This window comes from Lepisosteus platostomus, chromosome 14 (assembly GCF_059453375.1).
Source record: "Lepisosteus platostomus isolate fLepPlt1 chromosome 14, fLepPlt1.hap1, whole genome shotgun sequence".
NCBI classification, from domain to species: Eukaryota; Metazoa; Chordata; class Actinopteri; order Semionotiformes; family Lepisosteidae; genus Lepisosteus; species Lepisosteus platostomus.
This window is the reverse complement of record NC_142624.1, coordinates 29966134-29981678: the sequence shown is the minus strand read 5'-3', so window position 1 is coordinate 29981678 and position 15545 is coordinate 29966134. Positions and strand designations below refer to the sequence as shown.

Here is a 15545-nt window from a genome sequence, read left to right as displayed (position 1 = left end):
TATATTTAGCTTTTCTAACTTATAAACCGTGAACTCCAAGTATTGGGACAGTGAAGTCAAGATTGCTACTTCTGCTACTGTATACTCAAGCAATTTGGATTTAAGATAAAAAGATGAATATGAGGCAAAAGTACAGAATGTCACCTTTTATTTATGGGTATTAATGGATATATATACACTTTAACATTTTAGAATAAGATCACATTCGGTGTTCCATCCCCCTATTTTAAGAGAGTATAAGTAATAAGAAATGGGAAAAATTAACAAAAAGTAAATTACAGTAGCACAAAACTTAGTATTTGGTTGCAAATCATTTGCACACAGTAACAACATCAAGACTGTGTAACCCATTGACATCACCAAATTCTTGGCTTATTTTTTTAAGAGATGCTTCGCCAAGCCCTTGCTGTAGCCGTTTTCACTTGCTGTTTGTTATGGTTTCTGGCTTCACTCTCCTTTTTAGCACGCAAAGTGCACACTTGATTGAATATAAATCAGAAGTCTCAGGCTTTCCCCATTGATGAGCTCCTTGGTTGCTTTGGCAGAGTGTTTTGGGTCATTGTCTTGCTCCATGATGAAGTTCTTGCCAATGAGTCTGGGGGCATTTTCTTTTACATAGGCAGGCAAGATGTTTCTGTACACTTCTGAAGTAATTCTGCCGATGCAATCATGAGTTACATCTACAAGAATGATAAGCGAGCCAGTTCCAGAAGCGGTCATGCATGCCCAAGACATGACACCCCATCCACCATGTTTCACAGATGAAGTGGTGCTTTGGATTGTCTGCAGTTCGTTCCTTTCTCCACACTTTCACTTTGCCATCACTTCAGTAGAGGTTTATTTTGGTCTCATCTGTACATAACACTTTAGTTCAGAACTATACGGGCTCATCTCTGTATATTTATATATCTGGCGATGAGATGTTTGTATCTTGCAGTGTATATTTTATAATTCTATTGTTGGAGTCTGCAAACAGTAAATTATGACAGCTTCATTCCTGCACTGTGGAGGTTGTTGGCGATTTCAGCAATAGTTGTTTTAGAGTTTTTCTTCACAGCTCCGATAATTTTTCTATCATCAACTGCAGTTCTTTCCTCAGCCAACCTGGCCATTGCCCATTTCTAAGTACACCAGTGTTCCTTTTCTTTTTCAAGATCTTGCACATCATTGATTTTGCTATGCCCAGTTTCTGTGCTACTGTTCTGATTTAATTCTTGTTTTTGTTCAGCATTCAGCATCCAAATTGTTTCCTTGTCTTTCATAGGCAGTTCTCTAGTCTTCATGTTGTTTTTGGCCTACTGACTCAAAAGGTACATACAGTACCTAAGGCAAGCACAAAGGCTAAATCCAATACTGCCAGTTCACAGCTCTTTTATGTGAGCACAATCAATGCAACAGAAAACACCTGACCAATAGGAAACACTTGGTGGCCAATTGTCCCACTACTTATGCTCACCTGAAATGGGGAATTGAACATAAAAGTGACACAAAAGTGCTATTATTCTAAATTGGTACAACATATATGCCCAGAAATAATCAGAAATTAAAGATGGCATTTTGTACTTTTGCCTTATATTCGTTTTTTATTTAAAATCTGAACTGCATGAGTATACAGCAAAAATAGCAATTGTGACTTAATTGTCTCAATTATGGAAGGCACTGTACTGAATATAAAAGTTAGTATACTCCTATAAGTTTGACGTTAGTTACACCAGGGCATGCAAATTCACTACTTTAGTAAACTGTTACCAGCCATGTTAAATCCTTTATTAGGCAACTATTAGAAAACATTTAATGTCACGCCAAAGCAGGGAAAAGCTGAACAAATGAAAAATGAACAATGAAACATAAAGTATATAACTTTACATAATTCTAACCAAATGTTTAGTCACTAGGAGATACTACAAAAGAATGCAGGTACACTGTTGTTAGTTGAAAAAGTATAATTTTACATTGGTTTACATTGGTTTTCTACATTGTGAATGCATTGTCCACATTAAAAAGCAAGTGGCTAAAGGACAAAGAGATTACAGTATGTTAGATATTCAAAAGTTACCATGCTGTAACTTAATAGCCATAAATTACTACATATCTAAGCACTGGGATCAATATTTAATATTAAACTGTTATTTTCAAACAGTTAGTAGTTAGTAGACAGACATGGATAAAACTTACATCTTAAATTTAAATGCCTTGCATGCTTTGTAAAGAGATTTGCCCTTTTGTTTTTATTTGTTCCTTCAGGAATGTTTCATACTTTTATCGTTCTGTACTTCTCTCAAAACTCTTGAAGTTGGGTCCTATTTTTACATGTGGCTGTAAAGTAAAAAATAATTATATTTTTGTGATTCCAACACAAAATTATGTTGTTATTGTTTTTATCATAATGTTTCTTTCGCAAGTAAAAAGCAGACTCCTGGTGACTTAAGCAGAATTATTATAACGGAAGCCATTTTAAGTGGCGCAAAGTTCTTTAAAACGTTTTAAAACTCCATGAACCTACAAACTAATAGAGATACTTAACCCAATACAAACGAAGGTATAGCGTTTCTTTTTTTAAAATCGGCTTAATGTGTGAAACACAAACGTTTGACCAAGTCTAATTAATCATACAGGTTTTACCTGTACGTACTTGTGGAAAAATACTTTCTATGGAACAAATTCCAGCATCGTTTTTTTTCAGTATTCTATACAGTTAGCCTTCTCTAGGTAAAAAAGTACGTTTACCAGAATGTCCCAGAGAAATCCTTTACTTTTTCACACACACACACAAAAAATGAATTACTCGTGAAACCCCTTCAAGTATTTTTTATCAATAATTGGGTGCTGATTACGCAGTCAAGAGAAATTCCACGGAATTGCTAGTAAGAGTAGAGGTATAAATCCTAGTGTCCTGGCTACATTCCGCTTTTGGCTTGCACAAAGTGGACTACCTGAAGTCTTTCCTTAATTCAAGAGCCGAAGTATTTTCTAGATAGTCCGATCCGGTGTCTCTTTGCAAATAATGGCTGCCGCGCTTGACCCCGATGGACAGCACTTCAGTGGTGGACGAATTGGGCCCCCTCCTATATTCGTATATGCAAAGCGATTTGGGATGCTGTCTGTTGACTCTAATCATAATCGGATCGCATGAATGTACGCAGCCTTGTACTATGGTCTCGCTCAAGTGTCAAGATGTACAACGACAATAACAATTGGACAAAACCTTTTTTTTTTCATCCATGAGCACTGTATTATCTCGCGTTCAGAGACTTGACTTCACTCCAAAATTACAGTTGTTAAAATGAGAATTGTATAACTATGTCAGCAAAATTAAGTTGTTTTAATCTTGCTTTAACCGGTACATGTTTTTGCGGCCGGGGATTTCAAATGTTACAATGTTCAAAACAAAGAAGGATACTTTTCATTTCAAGTTTCTTCACAGATTAAAAACGTGTTTATTAGGATTTCAGACTCGGTTGTGAAATCATTGCAAATGATTTCGTATTTCGACATTTTTATTTTGTCATTAAAAGACAGTTTATATCCTATATTTCATTATTCACTCTGTGCGGACAACATATCTATGTACCACCTATAACAAATTAATAACCTGCTCCTCTAAAGCAACTTTACATTATAACTTTAATAAAAAAAAAACATTTAGAGAATTCCAGAATGCATTTATTAAAATACTCCAGTAACATAAGTTTTTTTCATTACATCTCAATAATCCGTGCATAATGAACAAGTGACAAAGGCTCAGAAAAAATGCATGGCAATTCACCACGCCTAAACAGCGAAATATTATACTTTGTACCAACAATAAAAATGAATTTTAAACATTCATGATTTATTTCCGCAAAAGAGGGAAAAATCAAAACTTTGTTGTAAAATTATCCTATTGTGTTTTGCATTTCTGAATAAGCTAAATAACACCAACAAGACCTTTATTTCCCGTTAAAAGAGTAAAAGATTGTTGCTGTCAAAATGGTTTTAAAATACGTTTCTTCCTCAATATTTTGTTTTATGTGCATCATTTATTACATTCTTTAAAGATCAGCTTTGGCAGCAGGAAAAGAGAATTAACAAATGAATCCATTTCAAGACAGAAAAGAGCTAACCAACTCCTGAGGCGTGCACAGAGGCTAGTGTCCCACTGTCACGCAGGCATCCCGCAGCTTCGGACTGGCTTCCAAGAAAATTTCCAGAATCGGATCTAAACCGCAAAGTGACCTTCATGTGATAATTTTTAGGATTGTTTGTCCTTGTCAGCGGGTGCTCTACAATCATCTTCATCGCTGGGCCTTTAATAATGGGAAAGGCATCGGCTGCATTTTTATTAGCCACACGCCGACATCTGTTTTCGGACTGAATTAGTACCGAATTGTTTCCATGTGGTATTCTGTTCTAGTAAGGACCGACGACAACAGCTTCTACCTCTTTGGATGGTCTCCTGTCCTTCACCAAAAAGTTGATCATCCCCTCGGATTTTATAAGTAGGTTGCAACCCAGAAAGAAGATGCCAAACACAACTGTAAGCGAGAGGACGCACATCACTGCGATCTGCACAACTCGCATTATGTAGAGGCTTCTTTCGTCCGGTGCTGTCACGACAAACCCATCGTCTGTCACTACAGATGAGAAGTTACAGCATTTCAGAATCCCTTCACTTATGTTCGAAAAAAGTCCGCTTTCGGTTTGGTTGACAACTGTAGAATTCATTTCCACTAAGTTTTAATGATGCAGTGATAAAAGAACAGGTGGTCCCTGACTTTTTCAGTAGTTAAGAGAGTTCAAGATATCCACATTCCAGCGCCGATGAACTGGTAGACTGTCAGGTAGATGACCACAGAAATAAGTCAAAGGTGAAGCTTGAATGAGCTTGTGTTTTCTCATTGGGTTTGTGTTGCTCTCTGTACTCCACTCATTCAGTACAAAGCAACAGTCAAATTGCAGCGGCTGTGGCAACCCGCGGTTATTATACCTGTCTGGGAGAAACCATTTCCAGAGAGAGGAGACTGACTTGTTTTTCAAGCAACTCAGTTGATGCGAACAGCGCCCCTATAAGCAAAGTATAATGCCCAGATGTGAAACGAAAACGGTCTTTGGCACAGCTGCTGCGAGGTCGCCGGATTGTCCAGGTTATTAACAAACCGGCATCTTCACACCCTGAGAACCCTTTTCATGTCTCTGGACACTGGGCAGAGCCCTCAAATTGAAGTTCCCTAAAATAAAAAATCGAACTACAACTTCTTATTCCTTCATTATATAAATCCCTAAGTGGTTGATAATAAATATTTCCGTTGTACAGAAATAACAATAAAAGATCATGTTAATATACATATAGTACATTTTGATAACGTCGACACGTTATCTTTGCTTAAGGAGAAAATATTTTAAAGAATAGCAAAAGATCATGGCCACGATCATATGATCATATACCCATATGAAAAAGAGAACGTTGTTTCATAAGGCTCACACGGTTTAATATTATAAAACAACTTTTTTAAAAAAACTTTTATTTTATCCTCTGCAGAACAGCATTATCTGAAACCTAATATAACTTATTTACCGTACATATATACTGCTGGTAAGGAATTGTGTGGTGTAGGAAAAAAAAACAATTTAAATAGAAAATTCGAAATGTGACGAAGTAGATATTCCAGAAAAAGAGTCTTACAATGACACCAAGTGGACAAAGTGAGATTCAGCACGCTCTTTTTGGGTTCTTTTTTTCCCAATTAGGATTTAAATACACATTTAATAATAATAATTGCTTTTCTGGTCACTCCACTCAAAGCGCTTTACAGGTAATGGAGACTCCCCATCCACCTGGATGATGCGCCAGAACGCATACCATACATCAGCTAGTGGGGAGGAGAACAGACTAATGATGCCAATTCATAGATGGGGATTATTAGGAGGCCAAGATTGGTAAGGGCCAATGGGAAATTTGGCTAGGACGCCAGGATTACACCCCTACTCTTTTTGAGAAACGTCCTGGGATTTTTAATGACCACAGAGAGTCAGGACCTTTTTTACGTCTCATCCGAAGGACAGCGCCTTTTTTTACAGTATAGTGTCCCCGTCACTGTACTGTGGCATTAGAACCCACATAGACCACAGGGTGAGCGCCCCCTGCTGGTCCCACTAACACCTCCTTCAGCAGCAACCTTAGTTTGTCCCAGGAGATCTCCCATCCAGGTACTGACCAGACTCACACCTGTTTAGCGTCAGTGAGTTGCTAGTTGGGAGTTGCAGGGAGATATGGCTGCTGCCATAATGTCAAGGATACTTTAAACATATACAATATGCAGTAGATTTTACTATTGAATATGTATGATAGTATATATCCAGTAAGACGTATTGCTCTAGCCAAGTACATCTTGTACAGTAATGTGATTTCTTTACTAATTTCGATTTAAGGAGGATTCTTCATACTGTAAGTATGCTTGTGTTTGTGCTAAAATTATTGGATTGAATTTTAAGAGACACATTGCCCTGCTGAACTGATGACAACCTTACAGGCTGCATTTTTGGATTGGATGTATTTAGAAAAGCTGCAGGTACTGTATATGTAGTGTTTTCTTATTTAGCACCTTTTTAATATGGATTCCTGGTGTGAATCCAACTAACCCTTTTCTGCAATATGTTCTTCTAGAAAAGCCAAGCAGTATTTTTGCCACTCATCACTCCAAGCCTTTGTATCATAAGCCGACTTGTTTTCTCTGTATAGTGGCATTGGTTATACTGATGTCCTTTTTATAGTTTTGTTTCTGTATCACACCATCTTCAGCATTTTTATTAACCCATGAAAAAAAGTTTCAAAGTCCATGTTAAATCTGTTCTTATTTTGTTTTTGATCTTGCTCTCTGTCATCTTACACTCCCTTGTGAGATGTGATCAGAAAAGATAATTTCCATGAAACAACTTATTACCTTGATTGTAGTGGAGTTTTATTCAATCCTTATACAGCAGCTGTACAGTATATGTGCTTCTGTATATTATGTAAGGCACCAGGTGTTAATATTTGGTTTTCATGCAGTTCCAAAGATGATTGCAGAGTTTTAGATATATGTACTGTATCATCTGCCTTTGTCTTTAAATAATTCACTAGAAACTTTAATATTTAATTCATATTGTCATTATTTATTGACCAAGAAATACAGTTTAATAAATATCTGTTACAGTAAAAAAAAACTTTCATTTTTAATCTCCAATGCATTTCTTTATACAGGTAGAAACTGAAACAAAAATATGGTGCTTTGAACTGAATTTAAGAAAAGTCCTGAAGAGATTGAATTGGTAATGAACATTTTTCCTGAAGTGGGTTTGTTTGTGAAAGACTGATACCTGGGACATACAGTACAGCACAGTATACAGGGTTAGACAAAATGCTGTCGACAACTTTGACAGTTTATTACAAATTAATTACATGAGTTACTGTGACAAAAAAAAGTTTCAAATGAAAGCATACATATCAAAGTTTCTAACAATTACCTTACAATCCTTCACCATCTGTAGAGGAGAAAACAAGACTTGTCACCAACATTTTGACTAACCCTGTATATGGAGAAGACGTTGCGTAAATTTAAGGCAACAAAAAGCAAACAGATGTGTGGATAATATTACCCATCAGTAGCCCGGTTAGATCCTAATAAATGTGAGGGAGAGACAAGAAACTCCCTTGGCAGCATAACCCAGACCACCGTTCTCAGTATTGTGAGGATTGAACCAGGGTGTTGCCGTAGGGATGAAAATAGTTGTTGATGGGGATTCTAGAGAGGTGGACTATGGGAAGTCTTGAGTACTAGATTGGTATACTGTATGTAGTCTAGCAGAAGCTAGCAAGATTAGGATCCAAAATTCTTCCCAAATTTCTGTTATAATTTCTGTGATAACTCTGTTTTGTATTTAAGTGCTTGTGTCAGTTTTTAAGATGAAATACAAATCCTGATCTTACACACAAACACACAACAAATGGAACATCTACATTTTAAGAATATCAACTATCTTCATTTACTGTAATTGTATTGCAATTGTTTAAGTTGGAACTATTGTGTTAAAAAAATGACTATATTTATACTTGGCTGGTTTGTACACCCTCACATACTGTATGTTATAGAACAACAGTGCTTCAAAACCTATACTATACTATAAAACTATACTGTTTTTGAAGCATTTGGGCTTGCTTATGGATTCACCTGATCAGTCCTTATGCTTTGCAATACCAATTCATCTCCTATCCTGTGGATATATACAGTATGTGGAATTTTATTTTTGAATTGTCTATAGAAAAAATGAAAACAAACAAGATCATTCTTCAGTCCACAAAAAAATAAGAAATGGTAACGTGTTTCACCTGCTTTTTCTCTATTTTGAATACTTTCTGAGTAATACTGAATACAATCATGTATATTCATATATTCCACGCCAGGGTATGCTTGGGGGCGGAGCAAAGCTCTGTGGCTCAGGATCTGCGCCTGTGGCTGGAAGGTGTCCGGTTCGTATCCCATGGCTGGCAGAGGAATCCTACTCTGTTGGGCCCCTGAGCAAGGCCCTTAACCCTAACTGCTCCAGGGACGCTGTAGAAATGGCTGACCCTGTGCTCTGACCCTAAGCTTCTCTCCCTGTCTGTGTGTCTCATGGAGAGCAAGCTGGGGTATGCGAAAAGACAAATTCCTACTACAAGAAATTGTATATGGCCAATAAAGTGATCTTATCTACTTGTATATCTCATGCGTATAAAAATGAAGTGTTCTTTGGAACATCTGCTGTTTCATTCTTTCTCCACATTATAATCTTTCCATCTTTTTGTGCAAGGTATATCTTGGTCTCATCTGTCCATAAAATGTTGCTTTAAAACTCTCCTTTGTCATTCCTAGCAGATTCTGAAGCCTAGTGAAGGTAATGCTCTGGCCTGGTCATACATTGCCATTTCTAGGACTGGCTCACTAATCTTAGTGATTATGTGACAAATGATGGCAGGTGCAGAAATAATTATGTAGTTGACAGAAGTATCTTGTCTGTTTATGAGGAAGAAAGTGCTTCCGTACCTAATGACTGGTGTTCCACCATACAGCATGACAATGATCCAAAACATACACCCAATGCAATCAACCAGTACATCAGGAAAAAAATAAAAGTAGAAAATATTAGATTGGCCAAGCCAATCTCCAGATATAAATCTAATCGAGCATGCATTGTACATGCTGAACAAACTAAATGAAGAAAGAACACCCCAAGACGTGAAAGTAGCTGCAGAAAACTATCTCAAATGATTACACACAGAGTCTGGTTTGCAAAATATGTCGTCGACTTCATGCAGTTGCTTGAAAGGGATAGGCAGTCAAATATAGGCAATAAATCAAATAAATAAATCAAAGCTTTTAAAAATAGGCAATAATCAAAGCTTTTAGGCTCTGAATTTTACTGAAAGTGAATGTTGTCCCAATATGTACAAACACTTGTAATCATTCAGTTGAACATAACATGTTTTTGTTCTTATATGCTTAAATGCATACTTATTAATCATATTAATCTCCTAGTCACAAATAAAAATTGCTTGACTAAAGCAAAAATAACAATTTTGCCTTTGCTGTCCTAATATGTTTGGAGAGCGCTGTGTATACTGTACCTGTACATTTTATTTATTTTGTACAATAGCACTTTGGGTTGCTTTGGCAGCAAAGAATGTCATTATTATTAATACTATATAGATATAATACATCTTATATATATACACGGTAAATATTATCAGTATTAAAAATTATTTTAACTGTTAAGTTATGCATTGTGATGATTTTTGTCATTGATTTTGCACATGTTCCCACCCTGGTGGATATTATGCAGAATTCTAGACATACACAAGGGGGCGGTGTTGTTTCTCGTCACTGCCGAACACGCTTTTCGTGCGGGTTGATGTTTTTTAGTGAGAGTTGTGAAATAACTTGTGTAACAAGCATTTTAGCATGTTAAGAATACTTTAAAATACATTTAAAGTAGAAGTCCAGTTAAGAAATATTTGATTTAAAAGAAAGAAAAATGAAAGTATTTTCAATTACTTTTTCTTGAAAACATACCGAAGCAAATTTAGTGCTTTGCATCCTGAATCGATGCATAGGTTTTAAAACGAGTTTTTCTTGGCGTTATAGTTCCATTCATACAACTCCTATCTTTACGCAAATACTGTACGTACAAACGTTTTATGCAGAGCCCAGTTGCCCTTCTTCTAGTTTTGAGCAATTGCATAGCAGTTTCTCAGTACTGCCTCACAGTGACTACTATAACCATACATATATTGACCGTACTTTGAAATGTCATCTCAGAAAATGAAAAGAAAGTTTTATTCAAAATACCTATTTAAACATCATGTTGCTTCACTATACTGTATATACTGTACATCAAGATGTTTAGAAAGTATGTGTGCCACGTGAATGCACAAATGAATATACACTGTACATATTTCTAATTAGTCTCTTCACCCTGACGTAGTCTTTTGAAAACTACTTGCTTTTTAATGTTGCTTACTGTATAAAAGTTAAATTGGTATGCCAAAAACGCCAACATGTTCTTTGAGTCTTTTGGCTTCCTCTCCAGTTTTGAATCAAATTTAAAATCGTCATGCTCATCTAAAAGGCTGTAAAAGGCCGTATAGGGCATGAATGATAACAGAACTTTGCAGGTTAGAAGCTTATTGCTTTCCTGACATCAGTACTAGGCTTGTCATTTGTGGTGTGTCATATTTTGATTTGGTCCAGGATACATTTCAATATATTGCAACGTCTATGAGATATCTTTTGAATTCTATTTTCAATGTCATGTTAATATACAGTATTTAGTAAATAATTTAAAATATACTGCAATGTACAAAAATGATACACATATTTTAAAATGTATTTCCTCATATTGTAATATGTATTCTAAAATATATCTTACAGTTTATTGTAACTCATATTTTAGAGTACAGTATATTTAGAATAGATTGTAATATACTTTATGTTTTAAAATGTATGTTACAGTATATCATGCCTAGCATTTTAAAATATATTTTGGAAAATATATTGCAATATACATAAATGGCATTAATTTATATATTTTAAGATATATCTCTGTATACAGTACTACAGGATATTGAAATATATTTATCCTTAAAGTATATTATAACATATTTTAAAATCTATTCGTATTGGTAATAATATATTTTTAAAACATATTTTACATATATTTCAGTTTCATAAGGGTGTATAGGGTATGGCACTTCAGTACCGATCTGATTTATTATTTTTGTACACCTCACCTTAAAACCTTTGTACACCTGACTCTGGTCTTCTATATGTCTTCCATGCTGTTTACATTCTCTGGGAGACAGGGCCTTCTGTCGCTATGCTCCCGAGCTCTGGAATTCTATCCCCTAGAGATATCAGAGAGTCACCTACAGTACTCTGAGTGCATTTAAATCTAGACTCAAAACCTTTCTTTTCAGAACGATCTAACGATCAGAAATGATTCTAATGAGCATTTATCATTAACTGCCTGTTTTAACTGCCTGTTGTTCTTATACTGTATGCTTATTTTGTAATTTGTTATCCTCATAAGTGTATTTTTTATTGAACTCCTCCTGTAAAGCACTCTGAGATGCTTTGATATGTTTATTATTATAAAAGTAAGTCTTGTGAAGCCCAATGGAAACATAATAATGCTCAGAGGGGTATACCAGCTTTCTTTAAATAATAAATCTGCTAGCACTGTGCATTAAAGTCATAGTACTGTAAAAGTGTGGCAAAACATTGGAAAACTACACCGAACACAGTGGAAATGAACTGTGGTAGAATTCCATAAGAGTTATGCAGTATCTCCTGTATGTGTTGCACAGAGTGTGCAGAAAGGACATGCTCAGTACAAAGTAAGAAATTGTAGAAAAACAGCTTCTGGGCTAATAAAGAAACCATACTTTTGTCATGTCTAGTTCAGACTGTGAAGGAGAGAGACAGATCAGTGGAACTTCCTGCTGCCAGTTGCTAAGTGACAGTGCTGCTCACCATCTGCTCAGGTTGTACACAGGTTTGTTTAAATCCCTGCATAAAGGGTAGAGTTGATGATAATGCCACACTGTAAATGTAGATGCTAATCCTGTGGATGCCATTTCAGAGTAGATCTCTCCCCCTGATGGGTGATTCATGTTATTGTGAATGTGCCCTTTCTCATGCAGCACTTAATCAGAATATTAACATAGGCCTCATATTTTAATTAAAAATGTGTCAAGTGAGCCTCTGACAGGCACTAATGATGAGCCACAAAGGTCATCTGAGAAAACCAAAAAGTTTGAAATTGTGTCACAGTTGTAAGTATACAGTATGCAGTATGCTTGTAGACAATGAGAATTTTGTGTAGATCAAATTAAGCACATTAAGATGTAAAAAGTAGTGAATTACAAATATATTTATATAAAATGCAGCAGCTCGAATTACAAACATACACTTTTAAAGAACACAGAATTCATTTTTGATCTCATGACATTTCAACAGGTAAATAATCTTGTGGAAAAGAAGTGGTAAAAAGTGAGACCCCACATACTCTCTGGGGAGTTATTAGGAAAGGTAATTAGGGTAATTACTCCAGGAAAAAAGCCATGTCTGTTACCGTTTGTAAATTCACAATGGCTGATTGATAGACTTTATATCCTGCTTGACTAATGGCTACAGGCCTACTGCTAGACATTCTCAATGCAACTTGACAGTAATGAATAAAACAAAAGGGTCTGTTAATGATGGTTGTCAAATCACTGCTGCATATGAGCTGCATATCATGCCCAACATTCTCAAATAAAATAATTCTATTACTGGCATATAATTAAGAGATTCGAAGTACAGCCAAGATGACTTCTAAAAGCCTATTATAGCCCTAATGCAAAGAAAGCTTGGAAGGAAAACTACAAGGAAAAGGTAAACCAAGAGCATGTAATAAGAGCTTAACAACATGGTGAATTACTCCCTGATCTTATTCTGCTGATGCAACCTACAGTAGTTGGCAATGACAGTTTTTAACTGATATATTAAGGTCTCAAAGAAGTAATTCACATAAAATTGTGAAGATCGTGCCACTATTTCAAAATAGCTTGCAATTAAATCTCTCACTCTAGAGGTGATGTTCTGCTTCCTTACTCTGTGTTAGTGCTTCATGCATAGTACCTTACAAAAGTATTCACAACGTTCTTCTGGTGTCCCATATGAAATGATATAATGATACATACAGTAGACCTGTTTCTAAACTTGAGATATTATCAGATTTTAAGATGTGAATGCTCACACTAAATTCTTCTAAGGGTAAGTTAAGTAACAGTAAATGTATGCAAAAATTAAACAGAACTATGAAATATGTTGATTACTTAAGTATTCAGACCTGAATTTAATTGCAGTATCTTTGCAAACAATTAAGGTTGCAAATCGTTTTGAGTAGGTTGCTACCAAGTTTGCACCCTGGCTTGGTACAGTTTTTGCACATCCTTCTTGGCAGGTTTGCTAAAGGTCCCTGCTGTCCGTTGAACATCAATGTTCAAGTTTTTTGCAGATTCTCAGTAGGATTCAAGTCCGGACTTTGACTGGGCCACTCGATGATATTCACTTTTTCATTCTTAAGCTATTCCAGTGAAGCTTTGACCTTATCTTTTGTGTGCTTGTCCTACAGAAAAGTGAAGTTTTGACAACATTTTAGTAGTTTTTACTCTTTTTGTTCTATCTTAGTTTCCATCAGTTTTTACAAGCTTCCCAGTCCCTGCTGATGACATGCTGAACTATAACATAATGCAGGTGGGTAGCTGCGTCAGCATGTGTAGGCTGCAAAGGAACAAGTAATAGGTTTATTCCATGCTGAAAAAAAGAAGAAAGAGAACACAACGTTTCGGCCGTGGAGCCTTCTTCAGGTGTGAGAGCTCTGAAGAAGTTTCATCAAGATATCAATGGTCATAATGGTTAATATACAGTAGTTCCTGCTGTATATAACATAATGCTGCCACCAACATGCTTGAGTTTGTGTCACATTTATTCTCATCTCAGACACAAAACTCTGTAGATCTTTCAAAAAACATTGTTGATCTCACAGTCTCATCCCTAATCATTTTCCTCTTTGCCCAGATGCTCAATTTGTAAAGAGAGCCTGATCTGTCTGGGTGCTTTACACTCATCATTGATTAACTTTACCATACTCAAAGAAATATTAAGGAGGCACTGAATTTTTTCTGCACTTCTGATCTGTGCTTTTACACAACTTTATCCCTCCTTATTTTTTATGGTTAAATCTTTGCTTTAAATTCACTTCCTGACTGAGGGATCTTAGAAAGGTGTATTTATTCTGAAATCAATTGCACCGTTATTATGACACACAGACAGGTGCCACTCAAATAATTGTGTGGCTTGCTAAGACAGTTTTGTGTCACAAAATTAATTTAGGTTTGCCACAGCAAAGGGTTTTAGTACTTTTGCATTCACCACATCCCAATTTTTCTTTCATATTACACATCTACTTTTTGTTTTGTTCTTGCTTTGTATATATAGTATGGAGTACAATGTGTAAATATCAAATATTAATTATTACTTCAAAATTTCATGATTGCAAGCTTTAAAGAAACAAAATGTGAAATCTGTTCAAGGGCCTAAATACCTTTACAAAGCATGGTATGTATATCTAAGAAGACTGAACATAAAATGTTTTCCTTTCTGATTAGCATTCTAGTGACAGCTGAGGCAGTCATGTAGAATTTTGTAGAATAATTACAAAAAAAAACCCAGCAGGAACTACTGTATATTAACCATTATGACCATTGATATCTTGATGAAACTTGCACTCATCTTTTGTGTATTTTGGGACATTTTATATGATATATATATATATTTTATATAAGTATTTTTTACCAATGAGTTTCATAATTGTACAGATTTATTAATTGATTTTTAAAAAACATTCATGTGATTAGAACTGAGGAAAGGGCAAGATGACTGCAAAAATTCAGCATTACTGTATGAATGCAAAATGATTAGACACTTCAGTGAAGCAATATGAAGTTTTGTACATCTATTTAGAACAAAATATAGAGATATTCTATATGAGGCCCAAATGTGTTAAAAAGCTAGGTGCTTCTAGTCAGTTCTCACAAGCTAAGAATTTTTGTGCCTGGTGTGTAATGGTATAGATCTCTACAGCAAAACCAGCTTGATGTGTGTTAGGTGGTGACCAGCAGATGGTATTCTTCCCTCCGGGTCAGTATTTCAAAAGCAATTCCCCTTACCGTAACCACCAAAAATGTATTGTAGAAGATGCCATACTCTACGTCCGATGAGTTCTTAAACCTAGGTCCTAAATACCTGGTCATTAAAAATGCCATAGCACTGAGTCTAAGTGTATTTATTTTTTATTCTTCGCGAGTAGTAATTTAAATATTGTTTGAACATCAGAGTGACAAAGAAATACATTTACCAGCGGTCTATGCTACATTTGCAAAAGCAGTAGAAGGAGATTGGCACGCTCTGCAACCAATCGTATGCTTATAAAGGGACACAAACCATTGG

General features: G+C 35.7%; 1 protein-coding gene across 1 annotated transcript; it reads right to left on the bottom strand.

Moving 5' to 3' along the window:
• Nucleotides 1-3641: 3641 nt before the first annotated feature.
• rprma (reprimo, TP53 dependent G2 arrest mediator candidate a) lies at nucleotides 3642-4984 on the bottom strand. Its single transcript, XM_088605556.1, has one exon. It carries the CDS (start codon nucleotides 4702-4704, stop codon nucleotides 4390-4392), a length of 315 nt encoding a protein of 104 aa, XP_088461682.1. The 5' UTR covers nucleotides 4705-4984; the 3' UTR covers nucleotides 3642-4389.
• Nucleotides 4985-15545: the final 10561 nt, after the last annotated feature.

Bases quoted from the DNA above. Each gene is read 5' to 3' on its own strand.
- rprma (XM_088605556.1), bottom strand. From the start codon at position 4,704: ATGAATTCTACAGTTGTCAACCAAACCGAAAGCGGACTTTTTTCGAAC.